A 23,517-nucleotide genomic window follows, 5' to 3' on the forward strand; every position below is an offset into this window, starting at 1 on the left:
TTCAAAAAAATCATAAAATTCTGATTAATTACAAAATGCATTACCAATACCGAATATGACACAACATAGTATCATAATTCTAGTATATGTGTAGAAGAAAACAGATTTTGTATTACCATACAGAATATTGAGGAAAGTTTTTAACATGTCGATAAGGACCAAAATGATTCATACGGAGCAAATGCTGTTCTGTGAATGTTGCACATCCCCCAAAGTATGCATATTGAAAGTGAACTGCAGTCATAATACCAGCGAAAATACTGAAAGATTGCTTTCTTCTTGAATAAGGAAATATTGATATTTAGCTTACAAACTGATTATGATCATGTATTAACGTTGCAAGTGCAGATGAGGAGTCATACTGGAATATATCTGGTTACCATGGTTACTAGGCTCTGAATGTAATATCAAATGTGATGGGTAAAATTGAATACCCTATTACTGTCTGAACACACACAAAGACAGACTACATAAACTGATAGAAATCAAGGTTTGAATCGTAACATTACATTTGACAGGCTGACTTACGCTGAAAGAAAGGAAAGGAAAATAAAATGTTGTATGACCAGGAGTCACTATAACAGTAGAAGTGTGTCATACGATATTGTGATGGTCATCATTCATATACCTCTGTATGACTGCTGACAACTATTTAATGTGGGGAGAGATTTAGATCATTTCATTTTGGGCAATAATTTCATGTGTGACATTCACCTTAAGGTTATGTTTGATAGTAATGGTGCTGTTATAAACACTTATCACATTTTACCATTCCATTTCTTTGTAACAAAATGAATATCTCTTTTTGGACACTTTGGAGGAGAACAGATTGGTCATATTCTTACTATATTTGCATAATTTATCATTTAACCTTTCATGTTCATTATCAAGGGAATTTTTCACAAGCTTGTTAGCAGTCATTTCATAAAGTAATCTCAGTCTGAAAAGAATTGTTAACACTTGTCGGTCATCTCCATAATTGTCTCTTAACTAGGTAACAAATCGAACATTTCAAATAGACTTACCTCATTGTAAGGGGCACTTTATAACTGAAAACTGTATACCTTTCTAAGTTTTACAAAACTCAAGCCAAAAGTATTTAAGACATGTCAAAAGTATAAAAATAAATAAATGATTTCCATCCATTTCAGTTTTTTCAATACCAAAATATGCAAAGATGAAAGAAGATAAAAAAAATTCAATAAAAAAATAGCAATTTTGTCATTTCAACGAATTTGGAGTATTATGCACTACTGCGAGATTTTGGATGATTGGAACCTATACCAAAATTCAGTTATTATTCTGCGAATTGTGGGCATATGTATTGTCCATGAGACCAAACCACTAACTCACCTTAGCAGATCTAGTTACTGGCCCAGTTCGTAGTTTCGGGGGTTTGGGGGCCACCTTCTTCACCTTGGCAAGTGTTGCTGTCTTTCCAGGTGTGCTTCCCTTCCCATCCTTTTGGGTAGCGTCTGTAGCAGCTCTTGCATCACCAGCACCTGCATTGCCATCACCAGCATCATCCGTAACTTCCGGAGCCTATCATGCAACATGTCAAGGATTAAAGATGGTGCCATAGTCCATTGCAAGACAACCAACTTTGTCAATGTACAATCAAGTACAATCACATCTTCTGTATGTGTTCAAACAAGACACACAATTTCTAAAGAATATCTATTTTTATAGTATTGTTCATACAGAACTTGGGACACCTTTTTAAGGCTGTTAATTCATGCTATCAATTTTGAATGTTTCAGTATTCAACTGTGGAATTGATCATGAAATCTTTATTCAATTATTTCACAATAATACAGGTTTATTTTGATGAGTGACTGAACACTGCTCTGACCAGTACCGTATTTCCTCTATTAGTATTAGACAATGGGTATCCAATGCACACCTGCCTCTAATTGCCACCAGGTCATACTCTGTCACAAAAATAGAAGCCGGGCCACTATTAGACTCTGGGTACATCATTTGATGAAATCGATTATGCCTATCACATTAACTTATGGCATGTAACAATTATTTATGTAATGTCCATTTCCTGCAAATGTACCCGTTGTAAGGCTTTGGAATTTGAGATTCAGATGTGATTAGTGATTAGTGATTAGTGATTTGCCAACCAGAATAGACACAGGGCCTCCAACAGTCACTGATAGACGCATGCCTCTTAAGTACACCGGATCAGCAAAATTAATAGACGCCCAAGTGTCTAATATAGGAAATACGGTATTTCAGTTGTATCAAAGCAAGTGAGCTTAAAGGTCTTAAAACACTATTACATTGGTGAAACCAATGAGCACAGGTAAGGTGCTGACAAACCATGAATCATTATCAGGTGAAATCTGGGATTCAAACCAACATCAAAGGATTCCTGCTGCTATTGCAATGGTTCCAAGTAAATGTGTTACTACTGCACCGTACAGCAACATCTGTCATATGGTCATCATCATAAAGGTTACTGAGAATGATTATCGCAAATGGACAATATTTCACTTACCACTGATCATTCATGAATCATTGATTGCCTTTACAAATTTTAACCAATTCCCAAAACTATTGGGTTGGGTTATACTTTTACCTTACTTTTGGAAAGTTGGGGTTTTGCACCACATGTGGCAATATTTATGTCAAGTCACGTTATGACACACTAAGAATCAAACCCAGGTCTCCATCATGACAAGTCAACACATTAACCCTTCGGCTACCCCTCCACCTCTTTATTCAAGAGGCCCTTACCTTGTTCTCTTGTTCTGGTTTCTTAATGGCTGGCTGCAGAGCTTCATCTTCACTCTTTTTAACAGCTTCCTTAGGCAGCTCAGGTTTACAATCTGAAACATTGTAAAGGAAGTAAGCTTGCCATCCATCTAAACCTGGTGGGGGAAGTTTGACCCCGAGATGTACCATACCTATCTGACAGCCACCACACACGTACAGGCAGGCTGACACACATCTGCAGAGGCCAAGTGAAGGAGCACATGCTTGTCCTGTCCACACCCGCCCCACCCCTCATCTCCCGTCCCTCACGGTGCTGTCCCGATTTAGTAGGTCACAAGACTATCTAAAGCAGTCAAACACTCACAAACCGCCAGTAGCAATGTTCTGTAAAAACAACCCAATCTACTCACACAGATGAGGAAGCAAAGAAGCCAACACATGCAGTTAGAGTAGGTACAGTAGGACATCAGGTGGGAGAGGGGGCTGTATGTTCCAGGAAGATCCTTAATCAAAAGGCCGACAGGACGTAAAACGTGTAAAGCCAAATGTTACTTCACGATGAAAGGAAATTGATTTTTTCAGACTGAAAGTTCAATCTCCAACATTCATTTCCTTTTTGCTATGACATTGTAAAAAAAATGTTCCCAATGGGAACTTGAGGATCATTGTTGTGTCTGATTAAGTCCAAATTGATTTTTGTTTTTAATTTCCAAAAGCCACAGGCTTCTATTTTTCAAACATGGAACATACAGGGAGAGAAAGAAATTGTAACCGCACCACAGATTAATCAAATAACATACTTCAGATCTATATCATCAACAAATACTACATTTGTTGCCATGTAAGTGTTTGGTGAGAATACAAAACGTGTGACAAAACAGGATCTGACACGAACACTGTCAAATCCCTGTGTATCTGGGGCAAGCTGATGATGTAAGGTTAATGACAGATGCAGGTAGAAAGAAATCAAGACATTCATCAGAAGAACAAATGCTCTGATGCAGCTTGAAGGGCAAGGTCATGCAAAGTGAACAAAGGTCACTCGCTACTGTCAGTATCACCTTTATACAAATAAGGGATGCATAGGCAGACAGACGAACAATGGACGCTGTCACAGATCGCTCTGAAGTGTTGCTGACTAGTCTCTTCCCATACAAGTGACAAGTTTTTTTCTTAAGAAGAACTACAAATCCTTTAAAAATGAGGTCTGTGCCAAATAAAAATAAAATTGACACATTTATTAATCATTAATTTCAGAATCAAGTTCAAGGAACCAAAGAAGGAACCATCTCTACAAGATCCACAATATCGTGCTATTCATCTGCATTACAAATACTTCTGGTGACAGTGCATGGGAGCTGGGCGTAGTGCTGTGTTCATGTAAAACATGCCAGAGAGCTAGTCGGCAGTGGCTTCAGAGAACCTGCTCTACAAGAGGTCAGTGATATGTATATAAACTCGGAGGTAGGTATTTCCAAGCTAACTCACATAGGTCTCGTCTGATCTGAAAGGTGGTGAAACGCTGTAAGTAAACCATCATCACTTGAAGGAAAGCAGAACATGCACTGGACAGGGCAACACCCTTTCAACTATCCTTAAAGACACCCACAGCAATCCAGTCATACCCAATAGAATTCAACCTTCAAAGCAACCACTGGGTTTTTTTCAGGGCAAATCGTTTTAGATTATATTCTGTTAACAACATTAAGAGGTGATAACATTATTTCCATTAACAAATTGCATGTTATTGTGATCATACAGCTTTCTAATATCTAATGTCGTTTCTACTGCAGGTGCTGAAATCCACCCGTTAAGTCGTAATGATCCTGTCAAATGAGTACTCTTCATAGAAGAAATTATTACAGATATCATGCATGTTCTTCAGGTAATAATCCCATCAAAGGACACTGCTATAGATCTAAATAAGAATTTGTTTTGATATATCTAGAGCAAATACATTGACATGATTAGAGTAACTGATTTAAAGTGAAAACAAAGATTATTTTGCAGTAAACTTCATGAGAAGATTAAGTTCAATGAATATGAGAATACCAATACTTTTGGCGCAGTACTCAAGCCAACAACATACATACAACAGATGAGGAGCTGACACGTCTTATTCATACAATAGTCTACCACTTAAAGACATAGTAAATGCAAAAGCTGAAAGCATTACATTCCAAAATTATTTTGACAATCCTTGTTTATCAACAAAGTTGAAATGCTAAAACAATATGTAACTGGTTTAAATTTACGACTGACATTTTAACACCCAAAGCCCAGTATTTACTGTACAATTGGTTTAGCGACTTATTATTTAGATCATTGCAAGAATAAACAATATTTCTCAAAATGAAATAGTCTTGATACTATAAAAGAAAGAATCCCATTCACCACAAAATCAGTATATGGCAAAACCATAGCGGAACAGGAGGTATTGAGTGAATATTGTGTGAATGTCATACTGACGGGGTACAGTGTGCAGTGACAACCTAGAGATGGGTATATGGCAACTACACCATCAGAACTTCGTTACAGCAAGAAAGCAGGTTACCTTCACAAGACAAGAGGTTGAAAACAAACACTTTCCTTTTCTTTTACAGATGAAAGTATTCTATATCTCCAATCCATAAAACAGACCTCTTACAGAGGTTATGTATCAATTCAATACGTTTTACCAAACTTCATCACTTGTTCTAGTTAACAATAATGTCATCATAATTGACTTACGCCTCACTACTCAAACATCTTCAGATGGCGATGAGCATTAATTCCTTCGGGATTTGAAAACTCATCTTCAACAAGATTAACAGTCATAGCTTCTCAGTTAGTATGCTAGAAAATTTACCATGAAAACGTTTACACCTGTTCGATAAACATGACCAACTATGACAACATTAACTGAAGGAAACCATGCAGGTGATGGCAGAGTTTACTATCATACAGTAAGCTGTGTCAATGTTAATACACTTGCTATGTACAGGGTTAGCCAATAGAAGGATATGAATCTGTACCAAGCATGATAAATGCCAACCATTGCAAACATCAATACCATGTTTAATCCCACTCATAAATTCACAGTGCAAAGGTGAATTAAATAAGCAGCACATTTGACAAAACATATAACCAAACACTTTTATGCATGCACAATTTCTATATTTGAAACCCCAAAGTGGTTTTCTTTATGATTTAGTTACATATCATGCATACAGGTTATCGATAATCTTCATGAATTCAAAACTTTGCCAGAATAAAACATTTAACCCTTTCAGAGTAAGACAGTGTGTTAAGTTTTGTAATACATTCATGCCAAATATTGCCATCATAATTCGAACTTTCATGCAGAGTTATTCAAGTTGACAATTCCACCACTACCCTGAATTAATCCTGGTTTGTTTTCGTTGCTTGGGCGTTAGTTATAAGCCACGCTTTAGTCATGTTGATGGACATTGCTATATCAGAAAGTATTTGTTGAGTTATCAATGAACGTAAAGTGGTTTGCAATAAACCTTGCAGTGCATCAAACATGATGTCCAGATAAACAATTTCATACTTTATCTTTCAATGTCTCTACCATTTTTCTCTTACGCGCAGTGCTGCATATTTAAAAATTTCAAGTAAAGTCTTGATCATGAAAAACAAAATATATTGTTACTTGACATTTAACAGAATCTATAGATCAAGTTGTGAGTATCTCTTGTCTGTGCCATCATTATCACACCTATAACGTACTTCACATTCCACCAATATGAACAATAAACTGTTATACTTTTCAGTAACTTTATAATAAAAGTGAGAAAAAATAACTAATCTAGAATAATCATAGACTAATATCCTTGTATATTTTTCAATATTTTTTCATAAGAGACGGCTACTACAACCAACATCAAACAAACTATACCAATAATATTTAATACCAAGGCATATCTATAACAGATACAAGATGAAAAGTGTTAGTATGTAAGTATTAAATCAAAACAAAGGAGGATAAGGTTTTCAAGTGTAAACACTTGTGGAAAATATTGTTCAATGGGAGAAAAGTACACCCAAAAAAGTTCAAATAATTTTGCATAACTCTCACAGCAACAACAATCAATTGCGACTGAAGAGTGCTTGTAAAAGCAAAAACATTATTTTATCCACAAAGAATCTGATTTACTGAGAGTGAATATAATTAGTAACGGTGTGATTTTGTTTCAGAACATTCACTTTTATCTTTGGTAGATGACATCTACACAGCAAGAATAGCTACTTGAAACCATCTACATACCCGACAACACTATGTCATGCAAACAAGCACCTAGGCTAGTGTGCCACATGAAAGTATATATATATATGACCTCATGTCACTGTTGATGTAGGTGGGAATATTAGACAGGAGAGGAGGAGGAGGAAACTGCACTAGTGTGAATAATTCAACAAAACAAGCTTTCACTCAAACCCTTAGGGTGGAGAATGACCACTGAAAGATGTATTTCCACGATGTATAATTGTGCATAAAATAAATCAACTGCAAAAAAGATGAGATTTAGGCCATGATGTCATGTCTGTTTTACAAACAATCTTATACTACACCATGCTGGAAACATGATTATTCAAAGACGAAGATATTTCCAAAATGTTGTCATATATTGTCTTTAAAATGTATGACATGCAAATATAAAGTTCAATTTTATTACCACAGGTAACACCAGTAAATTGTAAAACAGACATATGAATGATTATGGTATGATACACAATGACAATGATACCGCCATGGTACGATGATTATGATGACATGCAAACAAACAAAAAGTAGAGCCTGGATGAATCAAAATAAGCAAAATAGGAACACACAAAACAAAACATAAACATCTCCAAATCACCTCACCAGAGCTGAAAGGAGATGATATCTTTGCAAGGGTTAATGGTATTTGGATGAAAAAAGAAAATACATGTACATACATTTTCTGGTAACTCATAAAAAGTTGTGAACAGAGTCTCCTTTATTGATACACAAATAGGGAAAACACTCCTTAATTTATTGATCACAATCCAATTCATTTGGTTTCTATGAATTTAGCATCATACTGAAGTAACAGCTGGTGTTATTGTTATCAAATAATCAAAACAAATGTTGGGAAAACTTCAAATTCAAAATTCATAAGAGAAAAAAATGGTGTGTAGGAACACATGATTTAAAGTATCACTAATTTGTGCTGATGCAAAGGGGAAACAAAACTGGAACTAAACAAACTACATGCGTCATACTGTCGTGTTCAGAATGAAATGTCTTCAAGACTTGTTGGCATTTCCACAACACATATAAAACCAATTATAATTCCATGTGATGCCACTGAATAGCATCTAATTATGAGCAATCAAAAGTTTTTTTCATATCTTTGATCATGTAAATATCAACAATGTAATATTAACTAACGGAAAATATATGATATACCCTATCTATTTACATGCAACATTAAGCTCTGCACTTCACATATGTGCTACGTGTTTGTGGACTAGCATTATGAGTCTATGACTGCATATTAAAAGCGTTTACATATGACTAAAGATAATGATACAGGAAATTCTACTGTTTATCCATAACCTTAAGGATTTTTTTGGTGAATGGTATGAGAATACATATTTCATAATGAAATTTTTTTTAACACATTGCATTTTTATCAAATGCAAATTTCAACAAATTTCTTACTGTGACATGTATATTGAGACAATACTTTATACATCCCTTCAGCAAACATGATGAAGTGAAAATATCTATCTTGTATTTTTAGTAGACTATAATAAACTATCATGCAAGAAACTTGTTAGTATCACAGCCTCTCATACAAATCTAGGAATGAATTAATGCCGACAACATTAACAGTGAAACAAAGTGACCAGGTTACATCGTGTAGATAAATGCACTGTGTGGGAGGGACCAATAATACAAAAAGCAGGACTTCATGACAGGATAAGAAAATAACAAAATAAGTGAATACATAATATTTCAGAATCATCACCACAATCGGTTTGATTGATGGGATATTGCATGTTGTTGCAAACTGTAAACAGCCATGAAGTTACACACAATGGATATATGCATTCATATTGACTATTCCACTACATTCTGGACACTGCGCAGAACTCCTGTGAGGACGTTCCACTCTCAGCCCAGCATAGCACTCTAACAGGTCACGCAGCAGGTCAGATGGATAAAGTACCTTGTTACAAGTGATCTTGTCACTTTCAAAAAGATGTTTGAACTTTACAATTGATGTATGTGTGTGGGTGAGTGAGTTTGGTTTTACTCCAACTTCAGAAACCTCAATATCATGATGGGGAACACCAGAAATTGGCTTCATACATTGAATCGAAGTGGAGAATTGAACCAGGACATTGTAGTGACGAGTTAACCCGATAACAACAAGGCAACCCCACGGTCCCAGGTTACATACAGTGGCAGTTAGTAGTAAGTTCGGTCACATGAGCTTCGAAATCCCCAGTTGCACTGCTTGAGATGTCTTTCAGAAATAACATTGGGTATCGAAATACAGTTGCTGAAAGTTTGATAAGCTTACTTAATTATACAACCTCCTATTTTCACATCTCCTGGCATGACTTAGTGAATATTTCAGTTTTGAAAGTGTATTTCTGACCATTTCATTGGAACTATGCCAAAAGTATAAGCAAAATTACTTGTTTGCTGCACAGGAAATGTTTTTTCCCCAACAAACTAGAATCTACTTCTATCTGTATTGAAATCAAAATGAGTGACAAGATCCTCATGTAATCATGTACAATTTTTGCCAAAAGTCTTTAGAAAAATATCAATACACATTAATGACCTAGATTTAACTTGATAAGGTCTAAGTGAATACTTCTGAACATGCTAAACACTCAGATAGGATTTAAAATCTTACTCCAAATCAACTGAACAAATATTTGAAAACTGATACGGGATGCTTGTCATTGTGTGTTTGTGTACAATGCTGGACTGAGCATGGCAATACACATAAAGCTGTGCCGTGTCTGCACTTGGTGGCGCAGGTTAGTGGCGAGATAGCTAGCGAGCGAGCAGCATACGTAGGTACGTATGAGATATGGACATACGGACTGATAGAGAGAGGGTTAACAATCTGTCTCCAACATAAACAAAGATAAACAAGGCCAAAACCTGGTGTTAGGGACTGCAGATCAGCTGACAGATGTACAAACGTTCAACCTGGTTCAGAAGAGGATATAAGCAAAGATGCGTCATCGGAAGGCTTCCAGTAAACACAAACCTATATGTTGCTTCATATCCCACTATCCATATGGTCAGAGGGTTCCACATACACAATAGAAACTTCAAAGTAATTTTAAGAACGGCATAAACTCTAGGGGAAGAGCAGCAACAGAAATTTCCAGATTGTTTTGGGTGTTTGAAATTGACTTTTAGTCTTTGAAAGGTTTTAGTATCAATTCTGGTCTAGTATTAATATTAGAAATTATGAAGTAAGAGACGGTTCTATCCAAAGAGAACTTATATCCATGGTTGCTTGTTTAAAACTTTACTAACATAGTTTCATGTGACTAACATACAGATGTACAGCATGTTTTCAAATCTTATGCTGTGAATTTCCATAACTCTACAAAATTGGAAGAAAAAGGCTGAGTCAATTTCTCAGTTCCACTAATGTACAGTCGTCATGGTTATAATACAGCATGTCTCCTAGAGGCTTCTGGAAGGTCCATCCATTCGTTAGACATACACCTTTCCACTTTAGATTAGACTTTTGTGATTACTAAAACGTTTTAGCTGGACTATACAGAGGAAAGAGGAAAGTGAATGAATTCAAAGTGGTTTTCAACAATTAACAATTATAGCCAAATCCAATCTAACAACTGACTCTGTGATCTAAATTGTTAACACACATGCAACTATCAGCACAACATGACAAACCACAGATATGAAAGCTTAATTATTTAAATATCTAAACATTTAGTTATGGGGTGCATTTTAGATGAACTAGAAGAAAAGCTTATGATAAGAGTTTTAGAGTATCTGTACTCAGAGAGACACTGAGTCTGTCTTAAGTCATTACTCAATCCACAGATGTTGGTTATTATTTCCTTAAACATATATAATAAAAATACTTGGTAATCCTTTATCAGTAATCTTTTAATATTAATCTTTTAACAGTTTTCTTAAAGCAACTGAGTTAGTGCATACTCGAGTTGATGGCCAATCTATTTGGAATGTGTATAACTCAAGCTGATATTACACACCAAGGAATAAATTAATTCCCCCAAATGTAACTTCAACTCAACCCATAATAGTGCTTACCTCAAAGAAATGCTATTATTGACAATTTCTGAAAGAATGGACAGCATGTAGGTTTTAAACAATGTGATAAAACACATCTTCAACCAGTCTTGTCACAATACAGACACCTGACTGTGCTAACACATTTCACAAATTAATATTAAACATTAAATAAGTTGGGTTTCAGACTCTCGGTTTTTTTATAAATCCAGTCTGATGTTGAAAATACTAAGGGTACTGATAAAGCCACACTAAAGACAGAATGATACAACACATTCCCATAAAAGATAATTCAATTGATTTCCTTTAGAGAAACATGGTGCACCAACTCATTTAATCTTCGTATTTGTCTGAATACTTTAAAATTATGTTCTGTGGAAGTTTCACATCAACCTCATAAAGAGATATTGATTCTCATGAAGCTTTACACACTTCATCAAAATTCTCAGCACCAGCTCTGCTACGCTTCATGAGCATATGGCACAAAACTAAATTAAATGGGTAACATACACACATTCGAACACAAAAAAGTATGTTGCTCCATCAGCAGATATGAATATGATTACCAATGGATTCTAAACAACTGAACATACAACACATTTCACATTTTGTAAGAAACCCACATTTCATGAAGATACAGATCTGTAAGAATGAAACTGGCAAACTATTGTGCTAATTGCTTGATTGTCAAGCCTAACATGAAACACAAACATGTTAAACTGCAGAAAAAGTTGCTGATAACGTCAACAAAATAAAAAATAACAAATTCATTTCTCATGCCATTAGCATTTGAAACTTAATCATTTGTGAAATCGAATCCTGAAAATAGTTCAAAATGAATCATACATCACATCAATAACTCTTTCTGCATTTGTAATATGATATAAGAACAGCATGTGACCCAGTTTGTCAACAATGTTGAAGTCTTTCTAATCTTTATTAAGGAAACACAGCATGCATGCATCATGTAATATATCGACCCCAAACCCATGCAAGCATCATTGTACGCTACCAATATGCTTAAAATGGGTAACATTGTCGGCAATTGTGACCACCATACACAACAAATACGGCCTAAACAAATGACCACCTAACGATTGTTCTTGCACACTTGTTATACCGTTACCATAGTATAACTTTATTACACGACGTCATTTCTGTGATTCAAAGGGTTTTCTTTACTCTTTATGTTGACGGAACAGTGACACAGTTCCACTTATCAGATATTTCATCTTTTTCATCAACTCATGTTATTTTCGACACTGAGCTAAAGGGCATATTTATTTGATATTGCATCGAAGTGCAAGAACTAGAAATTGGTATTAGTAGTAATTAGACTGTCTGTATGATATATCAGGGGAGGACAAGGCCAGTGGCCCATGTAGGAAGCATTTACTGTGGTAGAGACATGGAGAGTCCATCCAGTCCTTAGTAATAAATGCACAGCTATAGAATATAAATGGCACACACAGTTTGCACCATACAAATAACTATACTTTACCTTATGTTGGTGCATCCAGTTCAATACCTTTAACATACAAAGGGACAAGTTATGACTGATATTCAGGCACTGCTGTTACTTGGGTCTGATACAAGGTGAACATCCACGGCTCTCTATAGGAATATATACAGCAAAGGAGCTGAACATTTACGAGGAGCAATCTTACCCATTGAATCCATTGTTACTAAACGTGAACCTGGGAGAGAAAAACATAGCAAAATATCCTCCACATTTTTCAAAGATGTATTTATTTTTTTTAATCTCATATTTATAAGTATTTATTCATCTAATAGATTAAAGTAATCACGCTGAGAGATATGATTTGAAATCCAAAAATGTTACAAAAAAGCGAAAGCCAATCATGAAAGAGCATTGCATTTGAACAATGCATAATGTGTTATTTCTGATACCCAATCTAGTGATTTATTGATTCTAACAATGCTTTAATGCTACAGCACAGAAATCAGTTGAGTCAGTTGTTCCATTACCACTACCGGAGGAAATGTGAAAATTTACATAGCTACACCAATACCCCAAGTTCATTTCCTAAACAAATATTGGGCACAACTGATCGATGAAACCATGTTATCTAGTTTTTATGCATGTTGTATTTACAAGTTACTGGATTAAAGCTAAGCACATTCCATGATATACCAATACCTGACTTAAAATATCCCGAAATGGTAATCGTCTGTGAAACGACACCAAACTCATCGTCCATCATGGTATTTGCGCGTCCTTATTGAATACTACTCTTGTAGGGTTAATAGTCCACTGATACCAAAAATACTTCTATAAAGAAATAAACAAGACCGGTTATTGAGGTTGTCTTTCCCTGCAAGACTAGGTGAAATGCATCATAAAGAAGGTGCGACATAGCAGCATTACAGTGCAGATAAGACTATAGGGATTAATGGCCACACTCGGGTCAGTTCCGAAACTGTGTAACAAGTATCAAGACTATGTACAAAATATGACATCCCATTGAAATTCCTTGTCCTGAATTTGACACTAACATTCATTTCAGACTTCTAAACCTGGTTTGGCTGTGCCTTGCAAAACTATTTTTATCATTTACAAAATCTTTTAGTCCGAAATGTAAAGGTTCCTTTATTATACAAGAAAGTCATTTGATATTCCTCGAAGGGATGCATGTTCATGTTTTCAAAGTGAGTCTTGTTACATTATTATTCCAGCATTGATCACTGACACCAGCATGTCACTCGCCAACAAACTGGGTCAAGGTCATAACGTGAGATCAGAAGGTCACTAGGATAGGAATCTGGACAACCAATATGATTGGCTTCAAAGGAAAGGGTTGAAAATTCAAATACTACAAATATCCAGATTCAAATCACTGTAACACTTGTGAACCACCGTATGTGCAAACATTTCAAAGCACACTAAATTGCCAGTTTCATAATTAACAGAGACTTATTTTAACATAATTGATGAAATCAACCATGTTTCATCGCAATAGAATTAATGCCCTTCACTGTGAACACCAACTGGTGTCCACTCTGTGCAAACGCACATACTTGACCTACATAACACAATACAAGCATCAAAACAAATCTCTACATCAAAAAAATATTTCACAAAAGGAATCATAAATCTTCCTCCCTTTAGAGATATCGATTATCAAGTAAGTTTTGAATTTTCACTTTACCTTCATGCTTGGATGCAGGTGGTTTTCCACCAAGCTTGGCAATGGCAGGTTTAAGTGGGGGTCTCATCATAGGCCTTGGTCCCATCCCTGGAGGACATGGCCCATATGGGCGGGGCCCCATAGGCCTGGGTCCCATGGGTCTTGGGCCTGGTCCTCTAGGCCCCATCATTCTTGGCATTCCATGTGGAGGTAGGCGCGGTCCCATGTGACGTGGTCGAGGCCCTGGTGGCATACCTCGTCTCATTGCTGATTATTCTGTGAAGACAAACACTGATTCTCTGAACAGAAAACATAGCAGCTCTGAAATATTCTAAATAGTTTATAATACCAGTCACAATGAAAAAAGCTTTGCTTGGAAACTGGTCGACATATCTGTCTGCTCAAAGGCAGAAATTCCATACTCCATTGTAGTGAAGGTATCATTGAGTTCTTTCACACACACCATGACACAGCTGCTGTTTCAATGTATAGAATGAATAGCAATAGCATGTCTGAAATCACATACTAAGTGCAAAATGTATTAATGACTAAACCTGGTCCAATTCAATAACATAGCATGTGTGAATACTTCTCAGCACCAACAACCCAAGTCAAAGATTGAAGCAAATATTTACATTCTACAAGTTTTTAACATTTGATGTTTCAGTGTTTGAAATTGAGAATGAAAGTCAAGGAATGCTTGGCTAAATCCTATGTTACAAATTACAGATTAATGGATTAAAATACCATTGCCAAAAAACCTCATCGACCCCAAGAACACAAAAAACCCTTGATTTCTAACACTGTTGACTTAACATGCTTAATGCCGTTTTGCTGGTGTCAAAGTCTTAATGTGACTTCCTATTCATGACTCGTGCACAGCTTAAAGGCAGCTCTGTCACTGGTGCCAAATAGGAGTAAATAATGTAATCTGAATGTATCGTAATCTGAAATGTCACAATGATGCATTGCAATACTCTTTGATATTATGCAATATTTACCAAGCTTCTAAATTGATACGAAAGTTATTCCACAGAAATTCAAAATGAAAAAAGCCGTTCCAAAGTGAGCAATAAAAGTCATAATTAGTGCTGAATAGTTACTGTTACAGCAGTAGAAAGTAACATTTTTAGTCCACTAATCCTTATAATAACATATGGCCAACCCTTAAAAATGGCAATTTCTACTGGGCCTTATGAAACCTTAACTATTGGGCACAGGTAAAAATTTCCAGGATAATCCCTTATCAAGTGAGTGAGTGAGTTGGGTTTAACACCGCTTTTAACAGTATTCCAGTCATATCGCTGCGTGTCAGGTTAATGTGGGAGGAAACCCCGAAGAGATGCAGGTCTCAGACGGTTACCACTTCGGTGAACCCACGAGCACGGGAAAGGTGCTGACAAACCTAGAAACATAATCGGGACACAGCACATCAAGAGCAGTTATGGGTGTCTGTTATTTCATCCATCAATCATGACCACTGTCTCTTGATCCTTGATTCATTCTTTGCTCTAAAGTAATTATCTAAACGTACAGTACACTACACCACTATACTACTTTACAGGACCCCCATATTGCCTGCAAGGACCTTTAAAGATATTATTGGGGGTCCCCCGGACACCCAGTTTGTAAGTCAAGGTAAAACCCTGGATTTATTTATCGTTTGTAGAATAACAAACATCCAGCATTGCCATAATATCTTGCTGAGCACAGATGCTTCAACACTATCGATCTACCTGTGTGAATCCAGCAACTCAGATCCACAATGACTGATACTGATGACAACATTGAAGTGAATGGCAGATACTCCAATCTGCATAAAAACTAGCTATTACTTTACAAATGTCACCACAATCATTAGCCCGCACTTATCCCTGAACTCATTTTAAAGTCGACTGGTTACTGCTGTTTCCAAAACAAGATCCTTTCCTAGTTGCAATGTATCCATCGAACACTTACCAATACACTTATAACAACCACACCAGAAACACAGATCTCAAGTTCAATACGCGCAGTCATCAGGATCCCAGTGCAGAGCTACCATAATGTATAGAGTCTTCTTTCCAAAACCATAAAGTGCACTCCGACTAAGTTTCTACTAAAATTCATGATCACTCCCCGCAGCAGAATTTAATAGCAAGGTTATGTTCTGATTCAAGTCATCCAAATGCATCCAATTTACTTTATGTATGCATGCAATTATACAAGACACTACCTGGTAAAACACACTATGGAATGCAGCAGCATGTATCAGTGAAAAGTCCACTGATTCCACCTTGGTATAGCTATCGATATTCACAACACTAGCTAAGGAAACTCTATTAAAAGCTTTGCCATGTCATTGATCATGTTCAAATATAACAAGACTGTAATCTGTGTAAAACCCTGAAAGAACATCACCGTCCTTTACAAAAATGGCGCCGAAGCCATTAAGCATTGGTTCTAGGCGCCTTTTCTTCTAAAAATGACACCTAGATTATAGATTTCTGTGGAGAAGCCATGGTAAAAAGGTTGATACTTACAGCAAGACAGAGAGGCAATACTATTAAACTCAGTCCGGCGAGATGTAATCTGGTAGCAAGTGAAAGGCAGCTACTCGGACCACCACCACCACCAGCACTGACTGACGCAAGTCTCGATGCTACTCCCCAGATCAATATCTGGTATAGGCAATACTACTTGTTTGAGCCTCCCCAGCCTTATTGGCCATTGTTTTATTGAATGTGGCTAACAATTGCAAATTAATATAATGAAACCATGACCAAGCACAAATAACTGACCCTCAAGAGAACAGTCTAAAGGAAAGGATGGACCTCAAATTCACTAATTCTACTCTCATGTAATTTCTAGGAAGGCTTCCAATTTGCCAAGAATGAGAAGCGAGTTTGCAGAAATTCATATGACATATCCCTAGTGACCAACAAATGCCAGAACTCAAGACACTTCATTACCAAAAGGATACCTGGAATTACCACTGCATAAACATGATAAGTTTTAACCATACATTCTTCCGCCATCAAAAACAGCCCCCTGCCCGGAGAGCAGCCTTGTTTCACTGAACATGTTGAAGAACAAGGTGAGGTGGTGAGATGAAATGGGGTTTAACATCACATTTAACGTCACTGAGACCGATTTATAGTGCTGGCCCATTGAGATACCATGCCGCAGTTTAACATGAATACCCCACTCAGACACAGTATACTGACTCCAAGCTTGTCCTTGTTTTTGCCCCATAAAGCCGAGCACTAAGCTGGGTAACAACAAGTACCATCTTTTAACATCTTTTGGTATGACGCGGCCTGGGATCGAACCCCAGACCTTCCGCTCTCTGGGAGGAGTCTCTACCACTAAGGAGGCGGTCCTGAAGAACAAGGACCATTCCTTAAAAACCTGTACATGGAGTGATGTACACACACCTTCAGCCAACAGGTTAAAACCTTTTAAAGCCTTTTCCTCTGCAATGAGGTTAAACTAAATATCACAGGAATAAATATAAACGCATGAACTGACTTATATGTCTGACATAATCTGACCCCTGTGTCAGAATGTTGAGAACTGATTGGTTCACATGACCTTGATGAAATAGTATGTATCCCCCTTGAGAGGGAAATCCATTTTTGAGCAGAACTACAAATCCCTTACACCCCACTACAAAGCAAAAAGCTGCACATACAATGAAACCTACGTGGCACAGCACAAGTTAGCCTCAGCTCAAGCAACCAGCTGTTTTCTGTTTAACTTCTTCAATAGCAGATTGAAACATGTCGGCAAGACAAATTCATTGTCGCATTATCACTTGGGGTATGTATGTAGTTTAGGTTTAATACCACATATGCCCCTTGTGATCCATCTACAATTTATAATCAAAAAGATCATTTTTTAAAACTGCACCATAGCTTTTATCCATGTTTTAAGCCCCTAGAATCAATTTGTTCTGCTTCGCCCAGTCATTACCTTCATATCAGCGATAGAAACTAACTGTTTTAGTCTACTAGTCCTTAAAATGATAACATATAGCAAAACCCTTTAAAATGGCAAATTTCTACTAGTCCTTTTGATACCTTAATTTTTGGGCAGTTTGGCAAAGACAATAGGACTAGTGCTAATTTCTAATGCTGCATATGAAAGCAGGCTATAAGTGACATACTGCAAATTACTGTTTTTCAAACAACCTTCTATCTTCCTTTTTTTAAATGACATACCCTATTTTTGATCAGCTGGATTATTAAATAGACATATTTCTTTGGCCTACACTGAAGAAAAGGAATACTATATCAGTGCCAAAATGACAAACATTTCAAACCATGCAGAAGCTGAAGCATACACAAATACCACACTAGATATACTTGAGCGATACAATGGTAGATCATGTTTGTCCCAAACAGCATATTCAGTTCATGGCAAGCAATGAATGTTTACTCATGCTATCAGCTTAAGCTACCTACACTGACTCAACTGATCAAATTATTGATTAGTGGAGACCGACAATTATTCCATGCATTAAGAAATCAGATAATACCATGACCAAGTGAGGACCCTGAACCATATATATGATTGTCATTTTCACCAGTATGTGTATTAGTGGTGCGACGATACACCGATGCATCGGTGGATCGCGATATTTTACTTCCTGATACAAGTATCGATCACAGTTGCACAGTAAGTAAAAAATACTGATTCATACCTTAAATGTTTACTTTAATGCCTGTTACACCAACACTACTTAGTACTTTCAGTATTATTAATGAAAATTAGTAGTGAAAAAGTAAACATTTTCATCCATTGCCCCATACTTGACACTGCCAACTGTAATTCGTCAGTATGCCAGGTATTTGATTCTCCTGTCTATGAAAAAGATGGCTTACAAACCACAGATAAGAGAACATACAAGTATCGTGATATGTATGGGATAATGAACAAGGTATCGTCATACGTATCGGATCACACAGTTGGTTATCGTCCTAGCCCTAATGTGTACTGCCTTTTCAGTAGTGTTACTACAAATCTGATTATTCCTTAACCACATCACCACAAACAACAGGAATAAGGCTGCCACATTCATTTCAACTTCAAAAATGATATATCAAAAGCACAAGTTATCATAACAAAGTTTAACTATTTTTAAAAGGATTAAAAAGGTGACTTTGAACACATTAGGGCTAAATGTCATTACTCTTGAACATCCATGTCATGCGTTCTAATCTAATTCCTACAATCAACTGAGGCAGCGCTTGAAAATTGAATTTATCTGACTTATCCAAAGTAAAACATCTAATGAACCAAAGAATTTCAAATACATCATAATGCGAAACCAAAGAATCCTCATGGCAATAAATCAATATTTGAGTGACTTAAAAGCAACTTACAGAAAATGAGACGAGCGCTTTTCTCCAACCCATAAGCAACTGCTGACTTGATTGGAAAGTATTTTCCTGACAACTGGCGGTCTCCCAAGGCTGTTTTCCTGACAACTGTTTAGTGAAGTTGTAGTCTTGACACTTGGTACGTCTGCTGTGGCTGTTGATCTACATCAAGAGAAAATCAATGTAATTACTACATAACGGACTGCATCTCCTTCATCTTTGAATAATTCATAATATAGTCTTCATTAAGTACTCTCTGGCGTCCATATACAGGCCGTGGAACTAGCATGTTTATTGCAGTCCTTCATGCTGGATATCCTCCATTAAGGTATTTACTCCACTGTTTAACACTACATGCTGCCACATTTGTTGGGATGCTAAACAGGACAATGAGAAAAGTATTACACTGAAACACACCATGCGTTTTTCGTATTGCCATTTTAACGCTCCGGTGATCAAAATTGATTCATGTATTCTGCATAAATACAGCATTTTTTTCTATCTACAGTACTCAATCAATGGGATGCACGAAGTGGAAATGATAGTTGATGAAAACTGCATGATCACTTTAAAACTAATTAACATATGGTTAACATGTGTAAGAATTTATTCTCGAACATAACTTTTGAGAAACAAAATATTCAAGTGTACCAGGCTCAATTAGCACACAGCTGTTTAACATAAATAATAGACCTCTTTCAAATTTTTTTTTAATTCATTCAAAACAAATACTTCATGTTTACAGTAGTCAACCAGTGATTTACCATGGACTGTATATTTGCAAGTCCTGGGGACTCTTTGCAGGGGTCGATTTGGCCCATGGCCAGTTAAAATTACAAAGGGCTTGCTGAAACGTAACGTAGATGACCCATCTGGCTAATTAAAGTTTCACCCCTTCTTCATGCATGTTCAATTTTTATAATTGGATCATCTCGGAAGAATTACAACCTGCTGCCATTTTGTAATGTTGTGAACAACAACTTCTTTATTTGCTAATAAATTGCCATGAAATGAGGCAAAATGGGAGCCAAGATTAAATCTGAGAGAGCAGGGGGAAACAATTTAGGGGTGAGGAATTCTAAAATTTTCAGAGCCTTACTAGCGGGCTTCGGGACCTCAGGTTCGGCCATTTCTCGGCCTTTACCATTTAGTTGTAGGCCAGTTTGGAGAAGGGCCAGTAACTTGTAAAAAGAGCAAAGCCTTCTTGCTACATACAAATTTGTTGTTAAATCTACCCTTGCACTTGGTCATAAGTTTGGGGGGATCCAAGCATTAAAATGGGGGTCCCAAGGTGGCCACTTTACCAACAGCAAATAAGATACAAAGTTTGTGTGATGCTTTATGTGTATTATAGATTATAGATTATAGAATATAGAATATAGTATATCAGAATACAAATATCACATACAGAAAAGAAATCTGACATGCACTGTCTGGACATTGACTGTATGTCTAATCAGAAAAAAAATGTCTGATACATCTGACTTGGGATGGGTACTCACTATTGAATGTTTAAAATGTATCATTATTTTACAATGCACACAATATATTGTATAATTTCAAAAGTTTGCATCCAGAAGCAATTTGAAACATCAATGTAGTAATTGAAGTTCATAAATGATGTTGGAACAGCATGATGTTTACTCATTCAATAAAAGACCCGTGAAGATCCAGGGTAGAATAGGAGTTCATCAACCCATGCTTGCCCTAAAAGGCGACTATGCTTGTCGTAAAAGGCGACTAACGGGATCGGGTGGTCAGGCTCACTGACTTGGTTGATGCATGTCATTGATCCCAATTGCGTGGATCAATGCTCATGATATTAATCACTGGATTGTCTGGTCCAGACTCGATTATTTACAGACTGCCGTCATATAGTTGGAATATTGCTGAGTGCGGCACCAAACCACAAACCAACCAACAACCAACCATTCAAAAAAAATGCAAGGATGCATGCTCCGGGACAGTGATGACTTGGTGCTGCACCACAAAATGCGAACTTGATTTTGCAATTATGGAAACATGCATGAAGGTACATGCATTTGGCAAGTGCATAACATTAAACAAATGATAGAAATAGTTATTTGAAATCACCCAATATACCGAGCATTAAAATATGATATTGTGATACACATCATGGAAAGAATGAACCTCAATATACTGATATACTGGTAATACCTCACACCCTTACATCTGACACATATGCGTGTATGTAGTCAGTTTCAATCACACCTACATTCAGAACCTGTTTTATCCAACTGAACTCATAGCGGCTAGTATCCTCATCCATTATTAATTGTATGTGCATTGGTTGCTGTGATCAACTCATCATAAGAATGTCAACTACGACACCACAACTCTACAAAAGTTCTCACAAGTTACTCCAACTGGCCCTAGCCCTGAGCACACAATTGATTAAAAATCAGTTGAAATTAGTGAGCTGAGCACAGACTCCAGAGGGTATGATCGTCACTGTCAAGCAGTTTGTGTTACTTGAACAAGTTGAAGTTATTACATGCTAATGATGCTACCATAGCTGATATTAAAATCATGTACATCTCAGTATGCTTAATTATGTTAATCACGAAAAACAAACTAAACAAGATAATGTGAAACAAACGTAGGTAAATCCTATTGTCTGGATAATGTTAATTATGTTAATCACGGAAACACACTAAACAAGATAATGTGAAACAAACTTAGGTAAATACTATTGTCTGGATAATGTTAATTATGTTTATTAGGGAAACCAATTAAACAAGATAATGTGAAATAAACTCAAGTAAATCATATCATCGTGTTACACTTCTAAACAGTATTCAGAACGGCCTCTCCCACCCTGCCTCCTACTGATGCAACGACCAGTCACAAATAATCAAACAGAGTCTCAGTCTCATATGCCATCTGGTTTCAATATCTCACAGCAGCATCTGAAGCAGAATTAAATCATACCTCTAGACCAGTCAAATGTGTACTGGAACCCCATTAGTGGCAATGTAACAAAAAGCATGCTTCCAGAAAGAGCACCTGGCTTGAATCATGGCCATAGTGAAATGACCATGTTAGAAGAGAACTGACATTTCAAATGATGCAATGGAGGTATCCATGTACATGAAGCCCATGGATACATTTCAAGCATACCTATTTACCTATCAGGGTAAGCAAGACGTAACTTGAGCAAACCTGGGTGTTATTTATACTGTACAGCTAAGACTACCCATCCCTTCATGACATTTCAATCTAAAGAGTTCTAGCTGAACATAAACCTGCAGTAAAAGAAGATAGAATTGCCAGACATATACTCATGTATGCGCAAGCAGGGTTTCAGATTTCTTCATCTTCTAGACACTGGGTGAAAATAACAAATCCTAAAAGAAACATAACAATGTAATGGCATAGCAGAATATTACAAATGGGGATAGAAGCATGAATATGTCCTAATGCCATTTGCCTTCAACAAATTCAGAGGCAAGTCACGAATACTTCAGGCTCATGATGCTAGATCTTAAGATGACATCTTCATGTAGGCACACAAGTCCTAAAAGATTTACTGTGTGGACAGACTATGTGGCCAGCAGTCTAAAACCAGACTTTCTAATCGCTGCTATTGCTGGCAGCATGTTTTTTAGAAGCAATTTACTCTTCGTGGTTTAGAGAAACTGAATTTTACCCAAAATCGATTCTTCGAAAATGAAACAAATTAAATATTTTTTAATGCAATATTGGAAGCAAAGCTACCATGGTTACATACAGGACCGTGTAGCTGTTATGACCAAATTTGATTGCTTTGGTACGTGAAATTTGAAAAGGTAGTCCAAGCAGTCCATTTTGAATTTATCTGAATCTCAAGTCTCAACTGCTAAGAATAAATATTGACAAAGACATATCAACAAGGCAAACATACATAATCTCATCATCTGATAGTTTGGTGTTTCATAAACATGATCAAACATTCTGTATACACCCATTTTCATAACCCTGCCTGATGAAACTA

At 36.6% G+C, this 23,517-nt stretch overlaps 1 protein-coding gene across 2 annotated transcripts in view; it reads right to left on the reverse strand.

The window, feature by feature from the left end:
- The window catches only part of LOC124135845 (G patch domain-containing protein 8-like), a 53,626-nt gene that overhangs the window by 13,926 nt on the left and 16,183 nt on the right, over positions 1 to 23,517 (reverse strand). Inside the window, exons 2-5 of one of the 2 annotated variants that reach the window (XM_046501464.2) lie at positions 19,527 to 19,685; positions 14,182 to 14,436; positions 2,746 to 2,837; positions 1,354 to 1,542 (exon numbers count right to left, since the gene is read on the reverse strand). In XM_046501464.2, the coding sequence (XP_046357420.2) occupies positions 1,354 to 1,542; positions 2,746 to 2,837; positions 14,182 to 14,425 (525 nt within the window). In that variant the 5' untranslated portion in view covers positions 14,426 to 14,436; positions 19,527 to 19,685. Of the gene's footprint in view, positions 1 to 1,353; positions 1,543 to 2,745; positions 2,838 to 4,212; positions 9,862 to 14,181; positions 14,437 to 19,526; positions 19,686 to 23,517 lie in introns of those variants that run through there. The other variant, XM_046501465.2, reaches the window with a different exon arrangement.

Source organism: Haliotis rufescens, unplaced genomic scaffold (assembly GCF_023055435.1).
Source record: "Haliotis rufescens isolate VD_foot unplaced genomic scaffold, xgHalRufe1.0.p SCAF_4, whole genome shotgun sequence".
Lineage (NCBI taxonomy): Eukaryota > Metazoa > Mollusca > Gastropoda > Lepetellida > Haliotidae > Haliotis > Haliotis rufescens.